This window comes from Anthonomus grandis, chromosome 9 (assembly GCF_022605725.1).
Source record: "Anthonomus grandis grandis chromosome 9, icAntGran1.3, whole genome shotgun sequence".
NCBI lineage: Eukaryota > Metazoa > Arthropoda > Insecta > Coleoptera > Curculionidae > Anthonomus > Anthonomus grandis.
Genome location: NC_065554.1, coordinates 14,055,963 through 14,082,987, shown reverse-complemented (window position 1 = coordinate 14,082,987; position 27,025 = coordinate 14,055,963). Strand labels below are relative to the sequence as shown.

The 27,025-nt window shown below is 33.5% G+C and overlaps 2 protein-coding genes across 5 annotated transcripts in view; one reads left to right on the top strand and one right to left on the bottom strand.

The window, feature by feature from the left end:
• LOC126740090 (polyamine-transporting ATPase 13A3-like) overlaps nt 1-19,754 on the top strand; it is a 47,442-nt gene extending 27,688 nt beyond the window's left edge. For both annotated transcript variants that reach the window (XM_050445965.1, XM_050445966.1), the window contains 11 exons: nt 1,759-1,957; nt 2,514-2,633; nt 2,693-2,874; nt 2,937-3,137; nt 3,190-3,378; nt 3,431-3,538; nt 13,692-13,902; nt 14,359-14,544; nt 14,598-14,743; nt 14,840-15,062; nt 18,609-19,754. In XM_050445965.1, the coding sequence (XP_050301922.1) occupies nt 1,759-1,957; nt 2,514-2,633; nt 2,693-2,874; nt 2,937-3,137; nt 3,190-3,378; nt 3,431-3,538; nt 13,692-13,902; nt 14,359-14,544; nt 14,598-14,743; nt 14,840-15,062; nt 18,609-19,618 (2,775 nt within the window). In that variant the 3' untranslated portion in view covers nt 19,619-19,754. The remainder of the gene's footprint in view (nt 1-1,758; nt 1,958-2,513; nt 2,634-2,692; nt 2,875-2,936; nt 3,138-3,189; nt 3,379-3,430; nt 3,539-13,691; nt 13,903-14,358; nt 14,545-14,597; nt 14,744-14,839; nt 15,063-18,608) is intronic.
• LOC126740106 (fatty acid-binding protein, adipocyte) overlaps nt 1-27,025 on the bottom strand; it is a 484,513-nt gene that overhangs the window by 131,048 nt on the left and 326,440 nt on the right. The window lies entirely within an intron of this gene.

The window sequence follows — 27,025 nt, the reverse complement described above, 5'->3', positions numbered from 1 at the left end:
TGCCAATATATGCAACAGATTATATTATAATTACACAGGGCCGTTCCAACAGAAAGTGTTTTGGGCCCTTTGCTTTTTTCCTTATATATATTTGATTTTTACTCTTTTTTGAAATATTGCTCTGTATATCAATACGCTAATGACACCCACATTTATTTTTCAGTTCATAAAGATAAATATTTAAATGCGGCCCTTTAAATTAATCATGACCTTAGTGTTATTTCAAATATGTATTATTTCCATAAATTTGTGTTAAATAGCAGTGAAACGCAAATATTAATTTTTGAATCAGCTAAAAACTGCATATCTCCTACTAATGATTTTCATATTACCAATAATTTTACCCTTAATTCTTATGTGACTGGGAAAAAAAACACCTTCTAAGGACGGCGTGGGTACCCGGGTACCTACTATGTATTTTATATAGAGCCGTGGCTTTTTCTGTGAATTTCTACCCTTACTGGAAAGGTACCCGGGTACCTTTCCAGTCACATAAGGGTTAAACTCAATAAATGTGGAAAAATCAAGGTCTCTTGATTGATGATTGACTCTAATTTTAGGTTTGCTTCCCATGTAACTAAGCTAGTCCAATCTTCTTACTGTAAACTGAGACATCTATATATTAACAAAAATATTCTAAATGAAGATATTAAGCTTCGTTTGTGTGACTCGCATATACTCTCCTCTCTTTCTTACTGTAATGTTGGCTATTGGTCACCAATTCTAAACAAAGACAAGGAGACATTGCAAAGAATTTAAAATGCGTACATTCGTTTTGCATATGGGCTTGGGAAGTATGATGATGTCAGCGACAAATATAATGATTGCGGATGGTTGCGACTGGAGGAAAGATTTTAGATTAAGTTGGAAACTCTTACTTTTAAAATTATCGACAAAAGGCAGGTACACTATACAAAAATTTGTTAGAGGAGCGGATCTACGTGACAACTCAGTGAATTTTTACAATATTCTCTCGTCATTTCATTCTCTCGTCCAACTTTTTAGAAATGATTAAGCTATATCGAATTCTCCAAGTTTTTTTATAACATGTTTATATTAATATTATTACTATATTTACTAAGCCACAATAGGTTGTGCACAGAAAATGATTTAATTACTTATTATAGGTTCTGGTTTTGTAGGGGTGGTTACATGGAAGAGCGATTTAGTTGAACGGCGCCACCCATTTCTATATCAGAAATAATTGTAAATATTTACATAAAAATAAAGATATATTATTATTAAATAATTTTAAACCATTTGAAATTGCTACCACAGTGATTGTCAATGCTGCTGCGAAGTCGATGTTCCTGATCCTCAATTCACTAGGGTGAAGAAGATTTTTGAGATACAAATAAAATAAAATAGATATCAACAATCATTTTAGTTTCAAATGTCAAATTTGCACACAGCTTACTAAGAGAAGACAACAAAAACAAAATATTACTAGTAACGTTCATTTTACTTGTTAGTTTAGTGCATATTAATTTATTGAGATCCACACCCAAGATTCGCTGGACATGTATATTAGGGTAGAATGATACTTTTAGAATCTAAAATAAAATAACATTTTAAGATACAAGAAACTTATTACACCACTTAAATTAACAATAGTCACAATTATTGGGCATTTAAATTTAGTGTTTTTGGGGCCTTCATTCTAGCAATTCCTCTGTCTTAAAACTTAAGTCAACCAAATGATTCTTTTAATCTTTCAGTACATTACAAACCGGTGCTTCTTTTAATTTTATATTTCAGAATCAACAGAATCTTAAAGGAACAATCAATTTCACTTCAACAGTAATGATCTGCAGACCAAATGACGTTCATGAGGAGATTCCTACAACCCAGTTGGTTCCAGGCGATGTAATCCTAATTCCACCACACGGCTGTGAAATGCAATGCGATGCTGTTTTACTTTCTGGCAGTTGTATAGTTAATGAAAGCATGCTTACAGGTAAATATTAAAAGTCCAACTAAGTAAAATGTAAATTTATATTACATTGAAATAAGCTCGAAAAACACTTGTAACATATTTTACATAAGTAAATCTCTTTAAAGTAATAAGAAACGTCGAGCACTTAAAGCACTAGCATCAACTAATTCTCTTGGTGCTTAAAAATCTCATTCTTTCTTAATGCTACTCCATTTGCTATAAAGTTGATGATGTTATATTCCACTAAAATGAAAGGAAAACTATTAATCTTTAACCTATTAACTATTGACCTGAAAACTATTAAGTTATTTATACTTAATTATATGGAAACTATGGTGGAACCTTTGTGGCACTAAATACAGAGAATAACGTTAAATACTTTTTTTGCAGAGGATCTAGAAAACTTTACTCAACTAAAGTGAATCTATTTTTTGCCTACATGTGTAATTTTAAGTCATTGTTTAGAGTCAATTATTACTTTTGTGAGAGAAGTAGAGATTTGTTTTCTTTCATTTTTTCAGAAACATTTACAGTATTAAACATACATTAAAAATATTAAATATTTTTAACTTCTCAGGAGAATCAGTTCCTGTAACCAAAACACCACTGGATCATCACGACACCTTATATAATCTAAAAGAAGATGTAAACCATACACTATTTTGTGGAACGAAAGTTATCCAAACTAGGACACATGGTAAAAACATTTTATTAATATATATTAAGTTAAAATTAAATATTTTTAATGTTTTTCAGGTAATGAACTAGTAAGAGCAGTAGTAATTAGAACTGGATTTCTAACTACTAAGGGTGAATTAGTTAGGAGCATCCTTTACCCTCCTCCAGCAGATTTTAAATTTGATAGAGATAGCTACAAGTTTATAGGAATTTTGGCATTTATTGCTGGACTTGGGTTTATTTATACAATTGTCTCCAAGGTGATGATAATTATGCAAGCGTTAAAAAATTGACATTAAAATTATGTTTTACATTATTTTAGCTATCACGATTATTGTCTTCAGCTGAAATAATAGTAAAAGCTTTAGACATTATAACTATAGTCATACCTCCTGCCCTACCAGCAGCAATGACTGTCGGAAAGCTATACGCTATTCAAAGGTTAAAATCTCATAAAATTTTCTGCATAAATTCAAGAGTTGTTAATGTGTCAGGGTCCCTGGACTGCATTTGTTTCGATAAGGTAAAAAAATATAACTTCGGGTAACTAATAATGATATATTTACTATATTTAGACAGGCACGTTAACAGAAGATGCGTTAGATATGTGGGGAGTCATTCCAGTTAAAAACGAAAAAATTCTAGAACCAGTAAAAGATATTGAAAAAATGCCTAGTTCTTCTGAAATTTTTAGAGGAATGACTGTATGCCATTCATTAACAGCTATTGATGGTACTGTGGTTGGAGATCCATTGGATATTAATGTAAGGGATATTACTATACATTTGTTCTTTTTAATAATATTAATGTTTTAAGATGTTTGAGTCAACCCAATGGGAGTTTGCTGATGGCACATGTTTATCTAAGGAGGGTTTCGCCAATTGTAGACCAGTAGCCATAGTAAGGTCGCCCAATAAAAATAATGTAGGTAAATATTTAAATGCAGGTGTGGCAATGAGGTTTAAAAAAACTATTCTTATTTAGAAAGCTATAGATATTTTCATGTTACTTTTATTGGTCCTTAATAAGTAGGTTTAAATTTCTGGCACACTATTCAACTTTCGCAAGCTTCCGACATCCCAGAAGCCAAACAATAAATCCTGTTCAATAAATATGAAATGCATATACAATTATTGAAGAACAAAGTAGTACGAAAAAAAGAGAAACTTAAAAGCCGGAAGGAGCATAACAAAATCTTATACAAATGTAATCTCAAAAGAAACATTTACTAAAAAAAAGGTTCGGAAATTTCAAACGAACATACTACCTTAATGACCCATAAAAGACTAAAGGCCCCTTCTAAATTACTAAGTTATGATCACCCCAATTCAGTAGTATAAAATAATATAAGCCCTAATTTAGTCCAACCATCCAAAAAGCAACAAGGATCACCTACATTCAGATAAAACATAACAAGTTCTTAATTATAATAAATAATCCAAGAAAGGTAATACAACCACACATATCACAAGGAGAAGAGTTCTAGGAGCTATATTAATATAAAAGGCAAATAGCCCTTATGTAAAATATAAACTCACTGAGGTTCAGCCCAACATTGACAAGATATAACGAATTTACCTTAATCTAGATAAGAAGCAAAAAATATATCAACATTTACACAACAGATCTAACATGAAGAAACGTAAAATAAAAAGATATGAGCGATCATCAGCAATAAAAAAACAACATTTTGACTTTATTCAAAGACCGAAGTAAGCAATACATCATAATAACGAATAAGATCATTATCTTAACAGGGGCAGTTATAGCAATTTAAAGATGAAAACATCATCTTTTGAAGTTACCGTTACAATAAACTTCGAACTCACTCTAAGCACCATCTCGTTCGTATTGACCCTAATGATAATACACTGGATGTGAATTTCGAATTGAAAGAACTCGTCCATTATTTCAAAGAGACCTACGTAACTAGACAAAAAATAAAAACTCTATGTCTCAGTCTCAAAATATCTTTTTATGTATTAATCAGAATATATGTTTCGCTAATAAAGCATCATCAGACCTACAATAAACAGAAAAAACACACGTAACTACAATAAAACCTTACACTAAAACAAAATCAAATATTAAAATTAGTTAAAATTACCTTATAGCTAGATGACCTGCTAAGTACGGACAAATAAAATTTAAATCTGAGAATACCCACATATTTTATAATAAAAAACAATAAAATGACACAAAAATTCAACAACAAATATAAAAAGGAAAAACGTGACAGGTGTAGTATTTGAACCCATGCTCTAAAGTTGATCTCTGTGAAACACCAGACCGTTAACCACTCGGCCAGCCCTGCTTATGAACGTTAGAGTCAAAGGCATATATGCGTATCGTGAGCAGAAACAAAAGGTTAGATAAGATTATTAAAGATAAGTCCTGGCTCAAAGGTGAAAACATCATTAAAGCATGTCAAAATTGGACTCTTTTTAGCTTTGGTGATTTCCATTTTCTCCAAGAGATCCATTTTTTTACCCTTAGGGCACTCGTGAACAATGGAAACATTTTCAGGGACGGAAAAACTATGACCCATTGATAAGAAATGGTTAGCAAATGCTGACTTAGTTTCTATGGTGTCGGTGTCCCTGAACTTATTAACGAGGCTTAGGTGTTCCTGTACCCTTGTGGATGCTCTCCTTCCTGATTGTCCCACATAAACAGCAGGGCAATCCCTACAATTAAGTCAATATACACCCAATTTGGATAGAGGGTCACCTTTATCCAACGTCTTTACTAGGTTTTTTCTTAGCGAGTTAGTCGTTTTGAAAGCTATGGAAAGGCTTAAAAAATTTTGCAAGTTGTTGAGAAATGCCGCCGAAATAACTAAGGCATCTAAAATTATTATTGTTGGTGATGTTGTTCGGTGGGTGGACGATGTGAAAGGACAGTTTATATTTATTATAAAATTTGTAATATAATTTGTTCGAGCTGTAAAGTGATAAATTATTGTTTACAGCAATTATTTTTATAATATTGTAACGAAATTCGGGAACACACCTTTATTGTCAACGTCAAAAACACTAACCTAACTCGCCTTGACTGTCGTTTAATTGTTTCCAAGGTAAAAACTGACTAAACAATTAAAACTGAATGATTTGTCACGAAGCGCGTCCTTTTTAAAACCTGATGGAACAGTTTCGAAATATTTAGAATTATCTTCATTGTTTTTGCCCAAAGAGACCAATAATTTTAGGAGAATACTGACAGTCAAAGCAAGCAAGTATACAAATTCTAGAAAATTAGAACTACAGGGATTTGCAATAATATAACCTAAATAACCTAAATTGGGGCCAAAATGGGGCTCTCAAACAAGATGAACTACTTAAAAACTAAACACTATAGATGAAAATAATAAACCAAACGTAAGTAGAACCCTAAAGAAACCCTACGAATCAACTTTAACTACAGAATACTAATAAAATTGTACAAAAACTAGCAGAATAATTAACGTATTTACATTTTCATAATACTGCTCCCCTCTCAAGTTTGATCGTCCCGATCAAACATGGGACCACCTGAGTCATGATAGGGCGCTAGCCGGACGATGTTTACAATTTTCATCTTCGCTGTCGGATGTCGTTGGATACGGTACACCACGTCGTTGATTCTGGTGACCACATTGAATGGACCTTCCCAATCCTTCTGGAGCTTTGGTGACTTGCCCTTCGTCCTCCGTGGATTGTATAACCAGACTTTATCCCCAGGATTAAAACCGGTAGAATTTGCCTTGTCATAACGTGATTTCATTCTGTTACTTTCTAGATGAAGTTTATCCCGTGCTTGTTCGTGAACAATTTGTAAACGCTCTTGTAAATGGTCGACGTACTCCTCAAGGGTTTCAGACTTATGGGGTCTTCCAGTAATAATGTCCAAAGGTAAACGAAGTTCATCACCGTAGACAACTTTTGCCGGGCTTTTTCCAGTTGACTTGTGGATAGAAGAACGATATGCCAATAGGAATGGTTGTATACAGGTATCCCAGTCGGTTTGCTTAGAGTTTACTACCATCTTTAAATAGGTTTCAAATGTGCGGTTAAATCTTTCAACCATTCCATCAGACTGAGGGTGTAGTGGGGTTGTACGGGTCTTATTGATTCCCAGCAACTGGCATACTTGTTGGAATATTTGTGACTCAAAGTTCCTTCCTTGGTCTGAATGTATTTCTCTGGGTACACCAAATCGACAAATCCAGTTCTGGAACAGCACTTCAGCTACTGTCGTTGCTTCTTGGTTTGGAATCGGATACACCTCGGGCCACTTACTAAAGTAATCCATAGCAACAAGAGCATATCGGTTTCCGGAGCTACTAGTAGGAAAGGGTCCTGCTACGTCTATGGCAATTCGTTCAAAGGGTGCACCAACAAGATACTGCATCATCTTTCCTCTTGTCCGGGTTTTTGGGCCCTTGCTTGACGAACACTGCTCACACTGTCGGCACCAGCGTTCAACATCTTGATGACTGTTCAGCCAGTAAAACCGTTCTCTCACTTTTGCCAAGGTCTTACTAACTCCAAAATGTCCTCCGCCGACACCGCCATGAACAGCTTCAAGGACTTCCGGAATACGTTTTCGAGGAAGGACTGTCAGATATGTCTTTTCTTTTCCATCTACGCTCTCCCAGACTCTTTTTAATAATCCATCTTTTATAACCAATGAATTCCATTGAGACCAATAAGCTTTAAGTTCTGGAGATTTGTCAGAAATGTCTTTCCATTCTGGTTTTGAAATTTCTCGAGATTTCAGTTCGTAAATAAGACCAAATACTGGGTCATCACACTGATCTTGGATTAAACTAGCTACATCCCACTCTTTAGAAATGTGAAGGCCAATACGATTACAAGTAAATATCTCTGGATGCTGTTTTGATTCCTTTTTAAAACAATGTTGACATGTTTCAATACAGGGTCTTCTCGATAAAGCATCGGCATTTTGGTGATATGCGCCTTTCCTATGTTCTATTGTAAAGTCATACTCTTGTAATCGTTGAAGCCACCTTGCTATTTGTCCTTCGGGATTTTTAAACTGAAACAGCCATTTCAACGAAGCATGGTCGGTTCTAAGGATAAATCGTTGACCATACAAATATTTATGGAAATGTTCAATAGCTTTTACTGCTGACAATAGCTCTCGTCTGGTGACACAATAGTTTCTTTCTGGTTTTGATAACGTTTTACTGAAATAAGCTATCACGTGCTCGCCATCTTCATATTTTTGTGATAGAACGGCCCCAATTCCAACATTACTCGCATCGGTATCCAAAATAAAAGGTTGTCCAGGAATCGGATATGTTAAAATTGGAGATGTGCATAGTGCTCTTTTTAACCGTTGAAATGCTTCTTCACAGTCTGTTGACCAACTAAATACCATTTTGTCCTCCGTGAGCTTATGTAGAGGCTTTGCAAGATTAGCGAAATTTCTTACAAATCTTCTGTAATAGGTACAAAGGCCCAAAAAGCTTCTTAACTGGTGTTTATCAGTGGGTCGTGGCCAATTTTCGATTGCCTCTACTTTATCTGGATCAGTCTTGACACCTTTTTCTGATATTACATGGCCAAGGTATCGAACTTCTTTTTGAAATAAGCAACATTTTTTAGGACTTAGCTTCAGGTTGGCCTCTCGCAGTTTAACAAATACCTCTTGAATATTCTTTAAATGATCTTCAAATGTTTTTCCCAGTATGATGACGTCATCCAGATAAACTAAACATGATTCCCAAGTCATTCCACGTAAAACTGTTTCCATATGTCTCTCAAACGTAGCTGGAGCATTGCAGAGTCCAAAGGGCATTACTGTAAACTGCCAAAGTCCCGTTCCAGTCGAGAATGCGGTCTTTTCTTTATCTTCTGGATGCATCTTTACCTGCCAGTATCCACTCTTTAGATCGAGTGTTGAGAACCATTGTGAACCTGATAACGTGTCCAGGGTGTCGTCAATTCTTGGTAGGGAATAACTGTCTTTCTTGGTAATGTCATTCAGTCGCCGATAGTCTACACAAAATCTAGTGGATCCATCCTTTTTCTTTACTAGCACAACTGGAGATGTCCAAGGACTCTGAGAAGGTTCTATCACTCCTTGTGTCCTCATTTCTTGAAGCATTGAGGAAACTTCTCCTTGTTTAGCTATCGGAATTCTTCGAGGTGCTTGTTTAATCGGAGCATTGTCTCCAGTGTTAATTCGATGCTGCACCAAATCAGTTCTTCCCAGGTCATTATCGTGCAAGGAAAACACATCTTGATTTTCTTCAAGAAGACGTCGCAATTTACTACACTGGTCCATGGTTAAATTGGCAGATGATTCTTCAAATAGGTTTTGTAAACATACAGGAAAAGGTCTGTTTGAATAACGACTTCTATCAGCATTTTTCATGACTGCCACTACTTCAGAGCATACGCCAATGTTCTCTCCTTGTTTCAGGTGTTGATCATATCCTTTTAAATTTACCATTCGAACCAAAACAGTAGATTTCTTCTGCGTAGATAAAGTCTTGGCTGGAAAAATTCCTTTACCATATAGTTTGCAGTTTTCCATGGGCTCAATCAAAACAGTTTCTCCCTCTTTTCCTCCAGTTGTAGCATTAATCACCACCTCTGAATTTGCTGGTATGGTAATATCCTTGAATAACTTAACGACTCTGGTATTTACTTTATCTTCATATAGGTGGTGCATAAAAATCTCTTCATTTCTCGTCGTCAATATCCGGTTATATACATCCATTTTAAACTGCTGAGCATTCATAACATCTAATCCTAATATGACATCATCCATGATTTCTGCCACTAATACTGGCTGTTGAAATGTTGTTAAGCCAATGGTGACTGTAGCTTCATGCAATCCAAGAATCGGGATCCTTTTTCCATTTGCAGACTCCAGAATTAAATTGGGTGGTGCTGAAAGCCTACAGTGTGCTACGATGTTCGGCTTCACGATAGTATGACTTGATCCTGTATCCACTACCATCTCACATTCACGGCCGCATATTTTTCCCGGTACTACCAAGCTCTCTCCAGGATGTGGCAGCCGGTTTAGTCTTATACGTGGGGCTTGGTAGCACCCAGCCAGCTTGCGCCCCATAAAGCTGACTAGTTGAAGTTTTCCTGGTTCCTTGGATCTCTTAAAGGCTTCGGGCATTGACGTTTAAGGTGCCCCTCCTCATTACAATTCCAGCATTGCAATGGTCTTTTAGGTTTCCTCGCTAATAATGATTCAATCTTCTTTAGGCGATCTTCGAGATCACTTTCCGGAGTTCTGATTTGTCTTATTCGTGTCTGCCTTCTAGTTGCTTGAAAAGCTGCCTCATACTCTAGTCCATGGGCCAAAGCTTCTGAAATACTGTTATGATGAGCCATCCTTAGGGCGTGGTTAGTATCTGGATCTCGAACTCCGTCAATAAAATAATTTATAGAAATTTGTTCTCGGAACTCTGTTGGGGCTGAAGGGTAAGCCAGATTTACTAATCGAGCAACATCGGCCTCAAACTGTTGAAGTCCTTCCTCGGGTTGTTGTCTTCTAGATTTCAATTGAGCCTGGTACACTTGTTGTAGATGGGCTTCACCGTATCTCATCTCTAAGGTACGCACCAGTACGTCGAAATTGAGCTGATCCTCAGATGGCACCATTCTTAATATTTCTGTAGCTTCTCCTCTAAGGCTTAGCTTAAGATTGATTGCCTTTTCTTCGTTATCCCAGCGATTTCCCCTAGCAGCGGCCTCAAATTGATTTAAATAGGTACTCCATGCTTCTTTGCCGTCGAATTTTGGTGGCTTTACTTTCATCATTGTTTGCATTCTAGGATCGGGATAAAGAGGGGTCTGTTTTACTTTCATCTCTAGTTCTTGGATCTTTTTTTGTACTTGTCCCAATTCTTCTTCTACTGTTGCTTCAAAGTTAGTCATTAATTGTTTCTGATTCTTCTCCAGATCTTCTTTAAGCTGTAAAACTCGTTCCTCTTGTTTTCTGTCTCGTTCTTCCTGCTCCTTTTTAAGATTATCTTTTAAATTCAGTAAGTCATCTTTCATGGTTCGAATCAGGTCTTCATTTTCTTTCTTCAGGTCAGATTTAATTGTCTTAAGTAAATCTTCCTGTTTCTTATCTCGCTCTTCCTGTTCTTCCCTCTGTTTACGGTCTCGTTCTTCTTGTTCTTCCTTCTGTTTACGATCTCTTTCTTCTTGTTTGCGGTCTCGTTCTTCTTGTTCTTTCCTCTGCTTACGCTCTCGTTCTTCTTGTTCTACTTTTTGCTCGTCAAACTTCCTCAATAGCAGCTCCATCAATTTCTCGGTCTCCATCTTGGCCTGAGTTCTTGTTAAAGGCATCCACTAAAATGAGCTTCCAAATATCCTTTACTTCTGACACCAATTGTAACGAAATTCGGGAACACACCTTTATTGTCAACGTCAAAAACACTAACCTAACTCGCCTTGACTGTCGTTTAATTGTTTCCAAGGTAAAAACTGACTAAACAATTAAAACTGAATGATTTGTCACGAAGCGCGTCCTTTTTAAAACCTGATGGAACAGTTTCGAAATATTTAGAATTATCTTCATTGTTTTTGCCCAAAGAGACCAATAATTTTAGGAGAATACTGACAGTCAAAGCAAGCAAGTATACAAATTCTAGAAAATTAGAACTACAGGGATTTGCAATAATATAACCTAAATAACCTAAATTGGGGCCAAAATGGGGCTCTCAAACAAGATGAACTACTTAAAAACTAAACACTATAGATGAAAATAATAAACCAAACGTAAGTAGAACCCTAAAGAAACCCTACGAATCAACTTTAACTACAGAATACTAATAAAATTGTACAAAAACTAGCAGAATAATTAACGTATTTACATTTTCATAATAATATTATGTTCTTTTTGAAAAGCGTCTTTGGACAGAGGTAATTTAAATAAACGGTAGAACATTGAATTAAAGGCTGCATATTTGTGTTGATAAGGGGAATTGGAGTTAAATTGGATTATATTATCTGTTGCAGAAGGTTTGCGATATACTTCAAAAGAAATACTGTTATTATTTCGGTATAAAAGAAGATCTAAAAAGGGTAATTTTCCGCTTGTCTCTCTTTCCAGCGTAAAAGAGATCTGATTATGACAAGAAATCCAATAAATCATTCTCGTCACCAACCCACAAGGCGCACACATCGTCAATGTACCTTTTATATGCTCTCAAAAAGGCCGCAAAACGACTTTTTATGATTTTCTCCTCCAAGTGACTCATGAAGACCTCACTCGGAAATGGTGAAGGACAAGAACCCATGGCGAGACCAGATTTTTGCCTAAAGAATTGATCATTAAATTTGAAGAAAATTTGTTCCAAAACTAATGATAAAAGGTGGATAAGATTATCTACCACTAGTTTTGGCAAAGTACTATTGTTGTTTAGCAGGATCTCAACCAATGTTAAACAATCTGACGAGGGTATGCTAGGGAACAAGTTCTTTACATCTAACGAAAGGAAAATGGCATTGTTTAGAACATCTTTTTGCTTTAGATAATTGGCAAATTCAATTGAGTTTTTAATGGAGAATTCGTTCCGAAAACCAGTTACTTCTCTTAAAGTATTGTTAAGCCAAGAGGATAATTTGTAGCAAGGAGAGTTTACGAAGGAAACTACTGGTCTTATTGGGTTCCCCTCCTTATGAATCTTAGGTAAGCCATAGAGCACAGGAGTACGTGGGTTCATAGGGTATAGGTTAGATTTAGGTGGTGTTAAAGTATTCTAGAGTTATAAGACATCGATCTAGAGAATTCTTAAGTTTTGAGAAAAAACTAATCGTTGGATCTCTAGTAATAGCCACGAAGTCGTCACTCGATAGAAATTACGTCACTTTAGCAACATAGTCGCGTCTATTTTTGACTACCAAACAAGAGCCTTTGTCTGCTCTGGAAATTAGAAGATCATGCGTTTCAATTTTGTTTTTAACAGAATTAAGGTGTTGTTTGTTGTAATTGTTAGAAACAGAGTTATGTCTCTCAGAGTTAAGAATATTAATTATTTTTGATCGTAAAATATTTTTGTTAGGAATTATAACAGACTGAATAATGTTCTTAGCCTCCACTGACAGGACCTCTCTAGTGTTTTGATTTATTTATTGCGAAAAATTAAATTTGAAATTTAAAGATTTAGGATATTTTCCTCCTCGGGGGTAAAAGAAACCTTAGATAACATCTCAGCCTCGTTAATAAGTTCAGGGACACCGACACCACAGAAATTAAGTCAGCATTTGCTAACCATTTATTATCAACGGGTCATAGTTTTTTCGTCTCTGAAAATGTTTCCATTGTTCACGAGTGCCCTAAGGGTAGAAAAATGGATCTCTTGGAGAAAATGGAAATCACCAAAGCCAAAAAGAGTCCAATTTTGACATGCTTTAATGATGTTTTCACCTTTGAGCCAGGACTTATCTTTAATAATCTTATCTAACCTCTTGTTTCTGCTCAAGAGACGCATATATGCCTTTGACTCTAACATTCATAAGCAGGGCTGGCCGAGTGGTTAACGGTCTGGTGTTTCACAGAGATCAACTTTAGAGTGTGAGTTCAAATACTACACCTGTTACGTTTTTCCTTTTAAATTTTTTATTGAATTTTTGTGCCATGTTATTGTTTTTTATTATAAAATATGTGGGTACTATCAGATTTAAATGTTATTTGTCGGTACTTAGCAGGTCATCTAGCTATAAGGTAATTTTAACTAATTTTAATATTTGATTTTGCTTTAGTGTAAGGCTTTATTGTAGTTACGTGTGTTTTTCTGTTTATTGTAGGTCTGATGATGCTTTATTAGCGAAACATGTAATCTGATTAATACATAAAAAGATATTTTGAGACTGAGACTTAGAGTTTTTATTTTTTTGTCTGTGAATTTCGAAGCCTTCCGGTATTTTAATTTCTTTTACACTCTAAAATCTAAAAAACTTATGATCTAGAAATAATTCTCCTATGAATAAAAGTTTTCAAAAAGTTCTGTTTTAACCTGTTCTAAATACACTGCTCTCCTAAAATTATATCATCTGTAAATCTAAATTTACTTGACTTTAAGTTTATATATTTTTAGGAAGTAAAGGAAATTGCCATATTGAAGCAGTTTCAATTCTCGTCAGCTTTTCAGCGAATGTCTGTGATAATTAAGTCTGCGGAAGAATATTTTGAAGTATTTTGTAAAGGATCACCTGAAAAAATTATTGCCCTATCTAAAGATGAGTCTATACCAGACGATATACGTGAAGTTCTAAAGAAATATACTGAGAAGGGATATAGGGTTATTGGTAAGAATTTATTCATACAGAACAGAAAGTTTATTATATGATACAAGATATTTAAGAGAGTGCTAAAATCGAGCGGAAATGCAGAATAATTAGGGTGAAGTTAAACTTAATTAATTATAGTTACGTTTATAAAAATAAGTAATTAAAATACATAATAAATCAATTTTAAACAAAAAATTGCCATTTCCAAAAAAAATCCTGTGCTTTCAATTTACAGAAATCAAAGAGCTGTGAACGCTATAATTTCACCTGCACTCGTAATGAAGTGTCATGTAAAGTATGTAATGATTACTAACTAGGCTGCGACAGGACCGTACATCAAATCAAAAAATGCTTTATATTATTACTATTATCAAAATAAATTACATATTTATCTATAATAATATATAATAATAAATAATAATATATATTTAAATTCTGGGGCTATCTAATGGTTAATCAAATAATGCATTTTAGGTATAGGTAGTAAAAGATTACCCGAAACGTTTACTTATGAAAGTATAAGAAAAATCCATAGACACGAAGTTGAAAATGAGCTTAATTTCTTGGGTTTGCTGATCCTAGAAAATCCACTTAAGCCAGAAACCACTGGTGTCATTCAAACGCTTAAAGAAGCACGACTAAAAGTTGTCATGATTACAGGTAATAAAAGATTTAAAAAAATTAAATTTATTAAAAAGAGATATGTATTTTAGGTGACAATATACAAACGGCTGTCACCGTTGCACGTGAATGTCAAATTATTAATAATAAATGCACCGTTATTGAGGTTTTAACTGAAAAGCCAACAAAACATGATTTTGCCAGTATTAGTTACCATATTTTAAATAACGCAACTGAAGTAAGAAGTTTTATTAGATACTAGACATTGTATTCTGTAAATCCTGATAAAAGGAATATTATGAAGAATTATAATTAACGTAAATTATTATTTTAGATTACCTCAAATGGAAGTAGTATTACTAAGGACCCAGAAGCCGCAATGCAAAACAATCAAAATTATTGCTTTATTGTATCTGGTGACACATGGCACAACTTAAAGAAATACTTCCCAGATTTGGTTCCAAAGATCACTACTAAGGGAGTTGTATTTGCTAGAATGACGGGTGCCCAAAAGCAACAACTTGTTGAAGAGCTGAAAGGATTGGGGTACTACGTAGGTAGGTTACATTTTCTGCTAAGGATGCTAAGTAGTTAATATAGTATAGTATAGTTCAGCTTGACGTAGGGCAACATCTGGGCGTAGCCATCTATAATACTGAATTTTTATAAGGCATAATTCCTTGGTTCCTAAGCCCTAGAATACTAAAACTCGTAAAATTTACGTATTGCTTTCAAATTTCAAAAACAGAAGCGAGCCATTTGCCACACCAGCAGTCCTTTCCCTCTTCTTCCTTTACGGCGAGAATATATTGACACTTTTTACTGTTTTTAGTTTACATTGACATGTATTAGGTCTATGATTAGAGTACCGTACGTAAAACTTACGTCTTTTTAATAATATCGTTTGTAAATATATGCATATATTTGATGTGTTGTTAGTAATAAGCATAGAAAAAGATGTCAAAAGATAATGAATTACGATGAATATTGCCTCTCACAGATAAGGAATTAAAAGATCTTGTATAGGCGACTGACTTTAGTGACATGAGTTCGTTATCAAACAAGATCAAGATCCATTTTACAGTGACAATATTGACTATGTTTCCGATGAGTTTGATAAGAACTTGTATGACGAAGAACTAGTAAACAAAAAACTCAGACAAAGACAGACCTCGTAATAAAAAATATTAACTTTCACAGTCGTCAACATCTTGGGAAGCTATCTCTGAATAAGAAACTACAGAAGACATTTGCATTTGTACAAATAATATTTTTTATGGAAGAAATATATATAATGGAAAACTAATCCAGTACGTAATCAAAAGGGTAAAACCCCAGCTAAAAATATTATTTACATTCGACAAGGCCCAACGGACCTAGCTAAAAATGTGGTAGAGCCAAATCATGTTTTTAATATTTTTATTGACGAAATTTTAAACGAAACATTGCTAGACACCAATGAGAAAATAGCTAAATTTTGAGAGAAATGTAATGTTCTTAGAACATTGAAAGACTAGAATTACACTTTGTTTAGGTTCAACATGTGCTCAGGGGCAAGGGTGGTGTTTGGTATACTAATATATTCACCGATCCTCTGTTGTCAAGTTTACATATATTTTCAAAAGAGCAAATTTTCATCTATATATAAACGTATATAATAATGTTAATTTAACTTATTGATGTTCGATTTTAGATTAGAAATAAAAAGTAGAAATAGATATATCTTATTCTAAGCGCAAAAATAACATCTTCAAAAAAACCGATGGTAAAAAGGCGATTCAAGCCGATCTTTTTGTTGACAAATAAATACCGATACTGTCATAACATGATATCAAGGGAGAACTGTCATCATAAACGTAGAATAGGGGATCATAGAAATAAACTTAAATAAAAACTTGTTAAGAAATCTATAATAATTATAAAATATTTAATTTCCATAAAAATGCTTTTTATTAGATATACCTTTACTCTTACGGAGTACGTTAAAAAAACACATAAAGAGTTCATGAACCGTAATATTGTTTATATTTTAAAGCATATTCTATTAGTAATAAATATTTATCATGTAACTATTTTTTGACGACGTCGCTGGCAAAGATTCCTTGTGTCGGTAAAATCAACAATGCAATCCAGCGGCGTTGCGATGTTATTGCCTTTTTCTCTAATGTACGTTATCTGCAATTCTTTAACTTTGAATATTTACTTCTTTATAGAGTATCTTATCATATTTTATTTAAAAAATGCTTCATATTTTATTAAAGAGGAACAGTAGTATTTTGTGCTTGTCAAAATAAGTGATAAATTATATTATAAAGTGTTTTTTTTCCATTTCTACATAACCATTTGGCATCATTCTATCAGAGATGTTGCAAGCAAACAAACTGCCCAAAGTTCCCCGGTACTGCTAATTCTAGCCTTTCGATGTTCTAAGGTTAAAAGTGCCACAGTTTTCAACACAACGCTACCTAAATTGAAAGCACTGTTGGGATTACTGATCTTGTCTGCGGCTTTAAAAGATAATCACCTGACAGCTACGCTTTTGTTTAATACAACTTATTCCGTTGGAAAATACAGGACAGCTATGAGTAGGGAAAGATTTAATTTTTTATTCTAAAATTTAACACCAATAGATCGCCGTTAGCCAAATATTTTGTTATAAATTTGACAAAACCGCTACATGGTAGTAACCGGAATATCACCTTAAATAACTCGTTTACCGGTGGTTCTATGTATATAAAACTACTGAGTAATCCATTCAATCTAGCAATAGTTGCTATACTGTGTAAAAATAAGCCAGAAATACCTTTGGAGTGACGACACAATAAATCCTGAAAATGTGAACCCTTCTTATTTGCATTTAATGATAATAAAATTACTATAAGCTATCCTACAAACCCAAACAAAATAAAATCGTTTTGTTACTTTCAACCTGAATTCAATGCCGCTAAAGGTGCTATTGAATTCTTTGATTAAATGACTTTGATTATATGCGCTAATAGAAAGACCGAAAATCGGCCTCTCGTTTTTTTTTATAATATGTTGAATGTTGCATCAGTCAATTCCGATGTCATAAATCACCATAATGTAATAAAAAGGGAAATGAAACCATTGTCAAGACAAGAATTTATCCTTAGACTTTAAGGACAACTGACCAGACCATGTCAAGAAGAAAGGATGAAAAATTGTCCGTCCCTATCAAGAAACTTAAAAGAGTCCATATCTACAGTTTTAAAATAAAATCAACTTATACGGAGAATCTAGCAGGTTCTCAACAAAAAGGAACAAGAACTTACAAAGGTATATGTCGTACAGCTAAAAAGAGAATGACAACTATAATTTGTTTTAAATGCTGACGCACCTTATGTGGGGATCATCAGAAATATGCTTGGGATGTTGTCAGAAAAATTGATTTATCTGTATATTTTTATTTTTTTGTTTTATAGAAATACATATGAAACTATTATTAAGTATCCCATCCTTACCAACCAGTATCAAGTAGCATAGAAACCCAACCGTAGTTATTCACACATAAAACCCAATCATACGTAAAACCGACGTTTCCAAGTAATAACGTATGAAAAGAAGGCTTTAGTATTCTAGGATTAACCACCATTTCCAGAAGAAATATGTTCTTAGCTGTGATGATTAGAATCGGTAATAAAACTCAAAGATCAGTACTACCGAATTGCGGAGGTGGAGTGAAATCAACAGGTCCTTAAAATGAATTGGGTCATTGTTGCTATACTTTCTATAAGCGTCACTTCTGGAAAGTAAAAATAATATTCTTCTTATTTTTATTTAGAATATTCTGGATTCGTCTGTAGACCACATTGGTGATTATTGTGGGCATAAAAAAAATAGGTGGAAGACATTTTAGTTTTTGGTAACTTTTTCACTGCATGCTCAATCCATTGAGCGGAATTGTAAGCAATATACTTGTTGGAAGCTTTTGCTTCCTTGATGATCATAAGTAAGCTTTGTGGACCTTGGGAAGTGATCTTTGTAGTTTATTACTTATCCTAATTTAAAATAAGTGATTTAAAATCTATTTCCAGTAAAATTTATAATTTTTTGATTAATTACAACACCTTCTCTATTTCTAGCTATGTGTGGCGATGGAGCAAATGACTGCGGAGCCCTTAAAGCAGCACACGTGGGAATATCCCTCTCAGAAAATGAAAGTAGCATAGCATCACCCTTCACATCTAAAGAACCCAACATTTCCTGCATGCCAAAAGTTCTTAAAGAAGGCCGAGCAGCTTTAGTTACTTCATTTGGAGTATTTCAGTTGATGTTGTGTTATAGCCTAACAGAATTCGCATCTGTGATATTATTATATGGGATAGACTCCAATTTGAGTTCTTTGCAGTTTCTTTTTATTGATATCTGCTTAATTCTTAATTTCACTTCGGTTTTTGGACACACGAAGGCATACGAAAAACTAGCAAAAAAACCACCCCGCACCAGTCTTTTAAGTTTCATTCCATTGTGCTCAATTACGTTTTTTATGATTTTGGCAATATTATCACAAATATTTGCTTTTTATTATATTCAAACTTATGACTGGTTTGTGCCGTTTAAATTTAATCCGGCTCTTAGTGGCGTAACGTCATTTTTTCCTAGTTATGAAAATTACGCAGTATTTTCTACCTCTTTGTTTCAATACATTACAATGGCCATAGTTTTTTCCAAAGGCAAACCTTACCGAAAAAGTATTTTTACAAATAAATTGTTTCTTATTAGTGTACTCTTAATGACCATCTTTTGTGCATATATAACCTTATATCCACCAGATTGGATAATTTACGTTATGGAGTTAAAAGTTCCAGTCCATCTAGAAGGCAGGTTGATGTGCATATGGGTAGGGGCTGTAACCTTTACCCTATGTTACATTGTTCAAAGTTTTGTGGTGGAAATATTTTTGGAAAGGCTTGTCGAACCTGTGATAATGGCTAATTATTGGAGAAACAAAAAGAAATATTTAGAAGTAATACAAATTTTAAATAATGAAGCTTATTGGCCAATGACCAATTTAGGAGAAACTAAAGCATGCTATGAAAATGAAATTAAACAGCAAAATGGTATTGATAATAGTGCTTTCGTTAATTCTTAAAGTATATTAGACTAGGTTATATAGGTTATAAGTAATAGTATTGTATGTTATAAGGTAGTGAGTTTTATACGTTATTTTAAAATGTATAATCCTTACTGTTGCAATTATTATTTATTAAAATTTTACGTTACAAGTTTTTGTACAGGATTATTATTTTTTATGCCTTACTGTCCTCAATCTAGGTGGAACGTGTTTTTTAGCTGAACTTCTTAGTGACATAAGCATAATAGAAATTTGTTTTTCGTTAATGACTTCAACTATTAAATAAGTGTATGTTTTAAGGAAAAGTCCATTCTGAAGTGGTGTATGTGTATGTGTGAATAGGTGTTGTGTTAAGTAACTCAAGTCTCATGATGGCAAGAACACTTGCCGAAATCCATCGCTCCTGAAATTAGAGGATTAGCATTTTATTTGTGGAGAAAAGACTTCCCCTACTAACTTTCCAAGTGTATATTTTTTTAAATCCAAATATTCAATAAAAAAAATTAATGACAAACGCAAAATTGATTAATCTGGACAATTTAGGCTCAGCTCACTACTTTTGTATGTAAGTTAATAATAATTCCTAATATAAATTAATAATAATCCTAATATCCGTCAGTGTTTTTTTTAATTATTTATTTATTTTGCTCACCTATTTTATTTTAAAACTTACGTTTCTACATGTTATAAAATTAAGAAAAGCACCAATTTTATGAGTCTCATTAGACCCATGCCACACAGGCATACTGGTCAATTTTGGTCGCGCAACTCTGGTGTCCCGAAATATTATTATTAGGAAACCAGTTGCGCGACTCTTATTTTTTCAATAATTTAAAAATTAGAACGAAGAAAGAAAAAATAATTTGCACAAATTCTTTTGCTCCCTTATTTTTCTGACTTAGAACTACCAAAACTATCCACGATTTTTTCTTAATATCTCTTTTCTAAATCGCGCTTGGGATAACTGTTTTATGAGGACTTCCAAAATAATGGTCGATTATAAATTTCTATAATAAATCCTTCAGTAAAATTCTTGAGACATTGACATAAAAACGGAGGTTTTTGGGGATGAGAAATATGATTTTATCCAATTTTTCGATATAAAGTATAGAGAGTGCCATATTCTCACGCTGTTTAATGCCATAACTTTTTTACTAGTACCGTTCTAATATTTTTTAATAAAGTAACTAAAAAAAGGTGTACTATATTTAATTCGGTTAAAAAAAGTGTTTTTGAAATATTTGCATTTAAACATTATGTTGTATAGTTAAGAAATAGTTTATCACTAAGTTGAAATAAAATTAATAATGAATAATACCATGGAAAACATCATTTTAACAAATAAGCAACTGTCCACCATTCAATTCCAGGAATTTTCTTAATCCTTTCACCAAATAGTGCCTTAATTAGAATAAAGTTTGTATACACCCGTACCTTCATATTCTTTTAGTGTCTTAATAAAATTGCAAAAAGGAAAAATTCAAATGTTTAAGATCCGGGCTACGCGGAGGCCATTAAAATTTATTGCCACGACTAAACCATCTGTGAGGCTTCTTCAGTTATAGTTCGGTGCGAACTATAACTGAATAATGCGGTGGAGCTCCATCGTGCATATACCACATGTTTTGACATAAATTTAAAGAAACATCATCGAGTAGATCTGGCAAATCATTTTGTAAAAAATATAAATGCTGATTACCATTAAGCCTTGCGGGTAACTCAAAAGGTCCAATAATAAAATCACCAATTATTCTACACCAGATTATAATAGAAAATTCTGCTGAAAATGCCGTTGTTTATTTCGTATTATACGTATTCTACGTATGTTTACTTCGACAATTAAACACACCTCGTCTGATGAATGTCGTCTGATTAAAATGATAAGGGTATAGTTTATTAGTGTGTAAAATTTATAAAATTGCGGTTTTTTTCTCACATCAGTAGTGTTTTCCAAATGTCTGGTACTTATGCATAGATTTTCAGCCACTCTTACTAAAATTTCTTCTTCTTGATCTATAAATATTGCTTTTGTATGCTCAACACCACTGTGAGGGCGAAAAGACCCTGTTTCCTCTAGCCGACTATATAATCTTAGAAAAAAACTTCGATTCGGGTGCCTTCTATTTGGATATTGTTGACAGTGGCGTATTGATGTCGCAAGACTATTCAAATTTACTTGAACATAGATGCAAATCATGTCTCTCATTTCATTATTGGAATATTCAATATGCTTAGGCATTATTAATTACCAAAAGTTATTCCATTCTTCATTAATGTTATAAGTTAACCTATTTTTCAAATAAAAAAGTGTCAATCTATTGTCAATATCTCTGATATTAGTTTAATGATTGTTACCATATATCTATAACTACGTTAATTTGTTATATGTTTAGTTTTTTTTTGACTGCATCAGAACGTTTAAATGCAAATATTTTAAAAACATCTTGTTTTACCAAAATAAATGTACTTATTTCTGAGAAATCATCATTCTTCATCAGTTTCTTCAATAAAATTAATAAAACTGTACTAGTAAGAAACGGCCTAAGTAATGGCAAGAAACGGTCTGTGAATATGCTGTAACTATCGCCTTCTACACTTTATATCAAAAAATGGAATAAAATCGTTCCGAAAAACCCCCGATTTTCCGTTATAGAAAAAAACAGAATAGAAAATTAAATTTTAACACCCTATATCTTATTTATGACTAACATTTTACTAAGGCATATTTGTCTCAACATCGATAGTTTAGTTTCGGGAGTTTAATAATAACAAGTTTGTAGCTTATAATCACCATTTTATGAATAATTTTAATTAATACCGAAGCACTTACCGCAGATTAGTCCGGCAGCCGAAATTTAATTAATAACTACCAAACTTTAATAGTTAACTCCCAACAAGCAAAAGGAATCTTGGAAAATTGTTAATTCTTTAAGAGGTAAAAAATACTTTAACACAAACAGCTCGCAATTGAATGCAAATATCATTAATTTCAGTTGCAGCTGATCTTGCTAAAACTATTCCAGCTACTACAATAAGCCCTTTAGCATATTTACAGAATATGTCTTTGTTGAATACATTTTTTTGGATGCCTACTACTGCTGTAGAAATTATGTATAATAAAACATAAAAATTCTTCTGGCTGGGATGGTTTTGGCACTGACATCACTGGCCAATTGTATTAATGATTCTTTCTTGAGCGGTTACTTTCCTAGCCTTTTAAAGAGAGCCATTGTGATTTCCATACATAAGCAAGGTGAAGACACTCCATCAAATTATAAGCCTATCTCATTGCTGCCTACTCTAACTAAAATTGTGGAAAATTTATGAAGAAAAGGATGGTAGAATTTGTGGACGCTAGTAAAGCTCTTAGTACTTTTCAGTTTGGCTTTCAAGCCTCAAAAAATACCAGTGATGCAGTATTTCACTTGTTGGAAAGCAGCGGCAGTCGTTTTTTGTGATATCGCTAAGGACTTTGACTGTGTATAGCATAAGTGTTTGTTGAGAAAACTTGAGGTATATGGGCTTAGAGGGAGTATGCTACCATGCTTTCAGTCATATCTGTCGGAAAAAAGACAGTCAGTTATGTTTTGTTAGGAAGTAAATCTCCCAACAGTTTATTTATTTTCTCGGTCTGCTCGATGTTAGGTTATAATTATATTGCATCGAAAACGAAAAATCTAGAATTATCGGGTGCCAGCTTAGTTCTTGGTAGCTCGGGTCCACTGTTCTCGGTAACCGCTGACGCTAACACCGCAAGCGCAAAGCCCAATAAACTGGGGAAGGGGATCAGTCGAGTATTGGTCGTTGCCCTAAAACGTTTGTAGAGCTCCCGTTTCGCGTACGGCGAAAAGTTGAAAATGAGAAGTTGCTCATTGTCCTCTGTTTAACCCCTAATGCCCAAAACGGGTCTCTCTCTCTCTCTCTCTAACTCTTTATTTTGCCCTACATTTATTGTCAATAATAGTGGTAACCTAGTGCGGGTTCATCACACTCTCTAAACTCTTTAAATATTTTACTAATTACATAAAAACGTTCCCGGTCGTCGTTAGTTGGTGTGAAGTTGACGTATGGTAACTGTTAACCTAGAATTATAGACATAAGTAAATTGTTGTTAGTTTTTTAAGGAATGAAATTAGTGAGTGTAATAAAATCAGTGAAAGTAGCAAGTGTAAATAAAGTAGAGTTAGTACAAGTGGTTAAAGACAGTTTATAGAGACAGCGGAAAAAATGGAAATTTAAGTCTACCCAATTACTGTTATTCCAAGTTCCAGTGACTACTAATAGATGTACATATTTAGAAAATAAATGTGTTTTATTTATTAGATTACAATTAATTCTTCAAGGGAAGAATAATACAGTGCACCGCTTCTTCATAGACACAATTATACAACTGTGTTCCCCTTGTGTTTGGGGAAGACGCCACAGAGCAAATCTCCCCCGATCAATGTTTAAGAGTTCCATATCTGATCAGTTGATAATTTCAGCAGGGGTACCACAAGGATCTGATTTGGGTCCACTTCTTTTTCTTCTTTATGTCAATGGCTTACCCTCAATATTAAGACATGGGCAGTGTACCTCTTTTGCTGATGATACCACATTGCTATGGCATGATACAAATGCACATTTTTTACTCAAGAAAACGATTGAAGACTTATGCCGATCAAGACTGTAATTATTTGTCCTTTAATGTAACTAAAACAAATGTTTTAAATTTTAAGTGTAGACTGGAGAATGTGCTTTTGAACACAGAGCCTATTTTAAACACAAATAATAACAAGTTTCTGGGTCTAATAATAGATGACAAATTAAAGTTTGATAGATATATAGAGCAATTATCGCTAAAACTTGCTTCTGGTTGCTTTGCATTTAGAACTATTGCCAGTCAACTTAATAAACAAATATCAAAGTGTTTATTTTACCTTAATTGATTGCCACTTAAGGTAAGGTACCGCTTTTGGGGATGTTGCTCAGGTTACTTGTTTCGATCTATCTTTATTTTGCAAAAGCGTGCCCTAAGATACCTCTGCAATATTGGATATAGAGAATCTTGTAAAGCATATTTTATTTCTGAAAAAATTTTAACCTTACCATCAATATTTATACTTGAATTTGTATGCTTAATGCATAAAAAATATTCGACAGCACAGTCTTCTCAGAGTATTATTACTCGCTCTACTGACTCTTACATGATTGTCAGTGCCCTCTTTAAGTTCTTTCGGAGTATTTACTTCTCCATCATGATATAGCAACCCTTTTAAATAGCCCCAGAGAAAAAAATCGTAAGGCATTAAATGTGGGGAGCCAGGAGGCCAATAAAAGGTCCATTGCACCCTATTTGGAACCTCATTATTTCGATATTTATGAACTTTTCTCTAAAATATGGTGGAGCCCCATCATGTACGAACTACATATTCTGTCTTACTTTTAGAGGAACATCTTCTAATAATTGTGTCAGATTATGAAAATCTAAATAGATTTCACCGATCAGGCGAGGAGGAAAAAAGTAATGTCAATTTACCACGCCAGCCCAAACATTAATGAAAATCTATGTTGAAATATAAATCTTTTTACAGAATGCGAATGTTTTACTGCCAAACATAATTGTTGTGGAAATTTTGCACTCGTATCTCGTATAAATGTGGCTTCGTCTATACAGAAAATTAATTTCCTAAGATCTTCATTTCAGCCGAACTGTTCTAAAAGCCAACAATACAATTCCTCTAGTATGATTTTCAGGCTGTGATACTTGTACCTGTTGATAATGATAAGGATAATACTGTTCTTATCGTATTGCCTTCCACACTAGAGTTGCTACGGCTCTAGTACTCATTGTTGGGTCGTCTTCGACCCTTTCTAAAATGTCTTCCTCAATTTGTAACATTTCAGGTTGAGCATCTCTTCTCGCGTGGCCTTCTCGTTGTTCTTCTAAAAATCCTATACCACGAAATCTGATAACTAAATTTACATTGATAAACGGTAAGAGCAGAAACAAAAAACGATAAGAATTTACACGAGAATATCAAAAATTCCTATCTTTTTTATTATGCTAACTTTTATATAGGTGATTTTTGGTATATCAACTCCTTTTGACGAGTCCTTCAAGTAGTTCAAATAAATAACTCAACTTCGAAAACACCATGTATATTTATATCTAGTATATTATACATATTTTTATTCTTTATAACATCTACCGACCAAAAGCCAAGTAGAGACTGCTGTCGATAAAAACGATATATGTAATAATATTAATAATAATGTATTTATTTTGTAAATCATATAAAACAATCCGATACATAAATATATATAATATTAATTTTGTTACTGATTTACAAAATGGAGCAAAAAACAATTAAAAGAAAGATCAAGTCTGACAAAACAAAAAAAATATACAATTGAAAAATATTATATACTACCACTGTTGCCCACAGAAATCTAAACAAAATGTACAAAAAGAAATACATATATACATACATACATATTATAAACCTTGATCAAAGCATCACATAAAGCGTAACCAAACACCATGCTACTAAAGCAGCAATTTTACCTTTTTTCTAAAAGACTCCTCCGATAAAGCTTTTAGATCTGTAGGAATGTCATTATAAAGCTGATAAAAGTTATAAAAGAAAGATCGCTGAAAAAAACTGGTTTTATGAGGTGGTGGAGTAATTAACCCTTTAAATTTTAAATTTAAGTTATAAACGTCTCTTCGGTATCTAATCTTCTTTAGTAAGTAAGGAGGACAATTATTAAGTATAATTTTTTTAAATAAAACCAAAGAATGTAATTTGCGTCTCTTCGCCATTTAACCAGTCTTTTAGTTTGTGAGAGATATATAAAATATGAAGAAGTTTGTAAAGGATTAAGAGATTATAAGATGCTGTTTTCAATATTTCAATGATACCAATCCAAGCTCCTTTCTTCATCATTCATCAACGAAATATCACCAATAAACCTATTGGCGTTGATTGAATATTTACATTTTACCCAAATATTCAATCAACGCTATTGGCCAATGATCGTATACGTTTTCTCTATACCTTCGCTACGAGGCTTACATGCAAGGAGTAATGTCATGACCACACTATTGATATACATGTACTCGAGGCAGGAAGATAAGTATATTAATGTTGTTAAGGTAAAATTTCTACTGCGTGAAAGTAGATATCCAAACTATTTATAAGCTTTTATAAAAAATTAGATACGTATAAAAATATCAAAATGACGTCAGATTTGAATAATTTATATACAAATTGTAAAACAATTGTTGTCAAAAAATATCAAGAGCGAACATTCGATCAAGGTTCAGTTCATTTAACATTCAAACAATGCTTGCAGTGAGAACCATAAATTAGAAACAGGTCAATTCAGAAGAGTTGTCTGAATGATCTGTAGTTGTATCAAAGAGGCTTTAAATACGGTAAA